The sequence below is a fragment of the Varanus komodoensis genome, unplaced genomic scaffold (genome assembly GCF_004798865.1).
Source record: "Varanus komodoensis strain SLA01 unplaced genomic scaffold, ASM479886v1 scaffold48, whole genome shotgun sequence".
NCBI classification, from domain to species: Eukaryota; Metazoa; Chordata; class Lepidosauria; order Squamata; family Varanidae; genus Varanus; species Varanus komodoensis.
In genome coordinates, this window is record NW_025336059.1 from 4578892 (window position 1) to 4584891 (window position 6000).

The 6000-nt window shown below is 49.7% G+C and overlaps 1 protein-coding gene across 2 annotated transcripts in view; it reads right to left on the reverse strand.

Annotated features, from left to right (window-relative positions):
• LOC123031068 (Golgi integral membrane protein 4-like) overlaps positions 1–3624 on the reverse strand; it is a 35852-nt gene extending 32228 nt beyond the window's left edge. For both annotated transcript variants that reach the window (XM_044445519.1, XM_044445518.1), the window contains exons 1-2: positions 3540–3624; positions 2593–3224 (exon numbers count right to left, since the gene is read on the reverse strand). In XM_044445519.1, coding sequence (XP_044301454.1) covers positions 2593–2779 — 187 coding nt within the window. In that variant the 5' untranslated portion in view covers positions 2780–3224; positions 3540–3624. The remainder of the gene's footprint in view (positions 1–2592; positions 3225–3539) is intronic.
• Between the last annotated feature and the right edge of the window lie 2376 nt (positions 3625–6000).

Genomic DNA, 6000 nt, shown 5'->3' on the forward strand with positions numbered 1-6000 from the left:
GGCTGCACTCACTGTCCATTGTTTCCTAGCCAAGAGCAACCCATGAAAAGAAGCCGGGTTTGTGCCGAGTAGTTGTGAACTGTTGGTTGTTCTTGGGTAACCAACTGTGGGTTGTTAGGACAGCTGGGTTCAGACAACATGCATCTACTAGTATATACTCAAGATCATGTGAGCTGCAGTCCACAAAAGCTGCCATCACCAAAATGTTAGTGCTGAAGATGCTTTGAGATTCCTTGGTGTAAGTGCTGCAACACTAACCCGCTGGAAACAATTCAAAAGGCATCAACTTCCCTTCATTCAAAATTGGAGTCATGGTCTCGAGTCGGTTCCCAGACTTCTCAAAGGAAAAGCGCCTGCTTGCTAAGGTGGTGGGGTGCAGATAATGCAAACCAAACATAATTGGGCTTCTTGTGCATATATGCTGATGGCTAATCTTGCTAATGGAGCCTTTCAGAACAATGCCCAATACACAAGCCAGTGAAAGTCATTTCCCTTTTGCTCCCAGGGGTGAGCCCTGGAAGTCAATGTCAGCTGAAAAAACAAGAACTTGCATTGGGGGGTGCTTTGCACCAGCATTTGCCTGCCATTAAAAAAAACCAAATATTCAATGCTTTCTCATAGTTCTGCATGTTACTGTATTGCACCTTTCTGGTCATGCTGCTAAGGCAGCTCAGAAAATTCCTAATAAATAACCCTGCAGCCAGCCTGGAAAAGCCAATCAATTTTGCTTGTTTAATTCTCAGGCCTTTTTCTTCATGGAAAGCAAAAGAGAGGGGTCTCAGACTTTGGAGGGGGGGTGTAAGCAGTTCCAGCCAGGCAATCCATCCCTCATGATCCTCAGCCCTACACAAGAGGGATGGCGCTGGTCTACCATGCAGGGTTGTTGTAAGTACTGAGATCATTGTTTGAGAGCACACCAGGGCTAGGAAAGATTCTGGGAAGTTTAGTCCACACTGAGCCAGTGAGATGGGCACAGGATCAGATTGGGTAGAGGACTTTGGCTATTGGACAGATCAGAACTAACTCGAAGAAATAAGAGTTGGAGCAAAGGTTTGGCCTGACTTAAGTTTCTAGAAGCAGAGCACCTGAGCAGAAAAAGGCAGGAGGTGAACTTTTGAAGGTGCATGATTAAAAATCCACTTAGGGTATCTACTCTACCCCACTTCAGCTTCCTACAGGCATCTTCCCCACACTGTCCTACTGGGTCCTTGCAGGCCATGCCATCAGAATAGAGCTTTGGGGCAGCTTTCCAAGACAGAAAGATCCCCTAAGAGAGCTGGGCAGCTTTTCTGAAATACAGAGTGTGGAACCAGACTGACCTTATAATCTAGGAGTTCCCCAATGCACACTTAGCGACAAATCAGCAAGTGATCTTCCGGATTCTCTGAACTTCACAGTGCCATGTCTTTTAATTGCAATATCTGCTCACTGTCCACGAGTGCAAAGATTGCACAACTCAAGCTGTGTCACTTTACACAGACTTCCCCCATTGACTGAAGAGGCATATTCATTCAGTCCATGGGGAACGTTTGTCTCCCTTAGGAAGCCAGCGAGTTGATGAGAGATTCAGAACCCACAAAAAGGAAGTATGGAAAAATGACATATGAGTTGCAACACCTGGTTTAGAGAGCTGCACATTTACAGGCAGAAAGAAACCTTCCAGATGAGGAAAAGTGCCATGTGGAATTCGACAGTCCAGAAATCATCCAGTTATTTTATCAGATCATGGATTGCCAGGTGTCTTTTGTTCTATTCTTTGTCCAGCCATAATTGTGCTTGCACTAATACCTTAAGCACTAATGTACATGGGGTGCTAAAGCGCATCTGTGCTAAATGCTCTTCGAGCAACATGAATTCGTGCTTTCTCCTTCCCACCTGCAAAAGTAAAAAAACTGATCTGCAAGTTTTCACATGACTTGGAATAAGCCAAGCCACAGGTTGTACTCACAGGAATATGAATTCACGGTACTCTTTCGTGAATTACTCCAGCTTCCCTAGCTGTGGCAATTAATGCATGCATCCTAGCAGCAAGAAATGAGCAGGATTTGATCTTCCAAAGCTGTGACTAGATCAAGGAAAGCCGTTAATGCCCTAAGGAGGTAGGCCTTGGACCAGGTCAGATCATTCACAGAGAAAGCACAGGGTGGTCTTTTCCAGTCTCCTTCAGTGCAGGGCCATCCACAACTCTTGGATAGGGGATGCTGGGAAAGGTAGTCCAATGTTCCTAAAGGGCACCTGCCTCAGGAAGTCTGGGCTACACTGACGGGTAAAGAATGGTTTAAAAAAAAAAAAAAAACTGGAGATGCTCAAGTTCAAAACTTGGGATCCTGCATGCAAAGGGCCTTGCCTGGACTTGGATCACAGAATGCTCTCCAGATGTGCTGGACTACAGCTCCCATCTGTCCTGTTCAACATGGGCAGGGAAGCAGGAAGCTGAGCTGCTCCCCCAGAACATCTGGCTGTCCCAGCCGAAGGCAGATTTTCCGAGCTGGACGTCCGTGGAACCCAGTCCAGGGCCTCCGAGAGTGGCCAAGCCCGAAACAAGCAGCCGCACATGGTAACAGCCCGAGCCAAACCCAGGGACCCCCTCACCTTGCAGCTGGGCCGAAAGCACCTCCTGCTGCTGCTTGTACTTCACAGCCACCGCTTCAGCCTCCTTCACCTTCTGCTGGAGATGGTTGTACAGAAAAGCCCCCGAACCCAGGCAGGCCAGCGCCACGAGGAAGAATCCTGTCTGCAGAAGGCCCTTCTGCCTCCTGGAGCACATCCCCGAGCCCATGCCAGGACACCTCCTTGCCAAACGATGCCCTTTTTCTGCCTTCAGCTCTGGCGCATCAGCCCCAAGCCTCGCTCGCACGCACGCACGCACCCGCTCTTCCCCTGCTGGGAGCTACCAGCCCGTCAAAATCCCCTGTAAGTTCTCCCAGTCAGAAGAGCTCTCCTCTTTCCCCTCTTGGCAGAACCAGGCTGGCTTTAGGGTCCTCATAGTCCGCGGCAGCTGGAAGGAAATCGCACCCTTTCTCAAGCCGCGTTCTCCCCGACAGACCAGCTCCAAGCAAACCTGAGCCACGAGGCGTATCCTCCCAGAAGGGCCCGGCCTCTTCGCAGCGCGCTTCCTCTCGGACTTCCAGGTGTGCGCGCGTGTCCGTGCGCAAGCCGGGGCGCGCGCGCGCGCAGGGACGAAGGAAGCCGGAGAAACTTTTTGGAACTGCCGTCCCCTTGTGCTGCGGAGAAGGAAAAGAGGATTTAAAGCCATAAACACACCACCACCCCAACCCACCCAATATCTCCGCGCGCAAAAACTTTCTGGGCACTCCCTTTCCACCCTCAAAGCGCGCCGGGGGGAACGCGTGATATTTATAAATATTTATTTTGCAAAAAGCGCAATAGTTGTACATAGATAATCTTTACAAGGCAATTCGGGGGCGGTTGAGGCTCGATTCGCACGCCCTGCTTGCCTTTCCCCTCAATCTGCAAGCGAAAGAGAATAAGGAAGCCAACCAAACAGCATTCCCAAAGGACGCTTAAAACTGACTGACCAGAAAACTGCGCGGAGATCTGACGGAGGCGACGGCGAAAAGGCCGGATCCGGTTCCTTCCCGCTCCGGGCAGGCAACTTGGAAGGATAACTGGAACCGCGGGGGGGGGGGGCGGGGGGAGCAGTTTGCGGTTCGGAGAGGGCCGGGGAGGTTGATGGAGGAGGATGCGGAGATGGGCGGAGCTGAACTAGGAAGGAAAGGGGCGGCAGCTGGAGCATCAGAAAAAGGGGCTGGACGACGGAGAGCTCCAGGGGGGAGAAGGAGGGGAAGGAGAAGGGAGGGGAAGAGCCGCGGCGGCCGAGTAACGACCGGGATTACGCGTGGGAAGGAGGCGCTTCGCTGTGCGCGGAGCGCGCAGGGAGCGAGGTCGGCGCGGGCTGGCTGGGCACGTTGCCCCGCTGGACACGCCTGGACGGAGCCTGGAAGCCGCTGGGTCCGGCGCGGCACAGCTCGCAAAGCACCCGCCCCTTGCCCCAGCGATCAGTTTCCAACGGAGGACAGACCAGACAGAAGCCTAGGGCGGGCTGCCCCTCCGGCCTGTCCCCAGCATTTGGCACGCACCGCCGTGCAGTGTCGAGGGCCTGTTTAGTTTACGGGTCCGAACGACATTGCTCTGCTGAGAAGCGTGCTTTCCTCTTCCCTCCTCACCCTCTTTTCCTCGAAGGCGGGGCCATTTTCCATCCTGAGCCTGCAAGGAAGGATACAGTTGCACTCGTGTGGATATGAGGTAAAGTGCATATGCGAATCACCCTCCACCAAAACGAAAAAAAGAAAAGAACCGTCCTTGTGTGTGTTTCTAGAATCTGCACGGCTCAGAAAAAGCCTAGCCCATTGTGTAATTTATTTATTAATTTATTTTATTTTTTATTTTTATTTTATTTTATTAAGACATTTTTATGCCGCCCCATTCGCCAAAGCCTCGGGGCGGCTTACAACAGATTTAGTTCCTAGAAACCTGGATTCATTTGAATCACTGTGGATTCCCTCCCCACTCTCATTGCTCTGGATTTTGCTTTCTCGGACCTTCCCTCATCACGACCCCTACATCTACCAGGGTCTGGAAAAGAGCAGGGAAATCAAACCTGTTGGTGACAGGCAGCATCAGAACAACTGTCAGGATATACCTGCACAGTGTGTTTGTTTGTTTAACACATTGTTATGCTGCCCCCCATTGCAACAAAGCCTCAGGGCAGCTCACAGCAAGAACAAAATTATACAATAAAAATATTAAAACCTGGTGCATCTCGGCTTAAAAAATTTAAAATCCTACAAATAACCAATAAATTAACGCTTAAAATAAGTTTTAAATAAAAAGGTCTTAGCCTGGCGCCGAAAAACAAATAACGACGGCGCCAGGCGGACCTCTCTGGGGAGCGCATTCCATAGATGGGGCACCACTGCAGAGAAGGCCCCCCTCCGGGTACTCACCCTCCTAATATCCTTCACGGAGGGCTCCCTGAGAAGGGCCTCTGCCGCCGATCTCAAGGTGTGGGAAGGGCACAGTTGCCGCTGGACACGCAAGCATTCCTGTTCCCAGGACAGCCAAGGGGGAGAGTATTTATTTATTTATTTATTTATTTGGATTTTTTTGTATGCTGTCCCATTCGCATAAGCCTCAGGACAGCTTCCAACATATAAATAAATATCTATGCAAATACATATAAAAACTGGAAACATCCTGGCATAATAATTTAAAATCATTAAATAAAATCAGCAATTAAAATATCATTAAAAATTAAATAGGAATTACCAATTCCTAGGAAAAAAAAGGTCTGCATAGTGATAGAACATCATGTTTATTTCATCTTTATCCTGCCCAATAACTGAGCCGCTCTGGGCAGGTAACAAAAGTTAAACGTAAACGAAGGTCATAAAGACACAGATATTAAAAGAATGAAACCACAGTAGCCATTGCTATGATCCAGCAGAGAAGAGGTACAGAATAAAAGGGGATATAAAGAAACTAAGTTAAATTATTTCAGTATTAGGAAAATAAAAACATCTCCCGCTGGAGCCAAAAAGAACACAAAGTAGGTGCCAAGTACTCCTCCTTGGAGAGTTCATTCCAGAACAAACAAAAAGGTTTCTTTCCTGCCCCACTTCTTTTGGAAGGGGCTCCTAGGGAAGAACCCCAAGGGTCCAGAGGAGGCTATCCTTCAGATCGCCGGATAACGTATAGAAACAGAGCGAGTCGGAAGGGGTCTCCCGGGCCATCTAGTCTGACCTCCGGCACCAGCCGGCTCCGCTCACGACATGCCCGCCATGTGCATATCATACCAACATATGTCTGTTCTTCCCTGCACGGATCTTGTAGTTTCAGAAGCACTTTCCGCTGTGCTCACACATGTCATTTTAAAGTCCGACTGCACCACATAAAGGCGCCGGAGCGAAGCCACTGAACATCCAGCCGGCTCCCATCACTGCATCCCCTGGCAGTGAAGCACAGAGGTGAAGTCTGTCT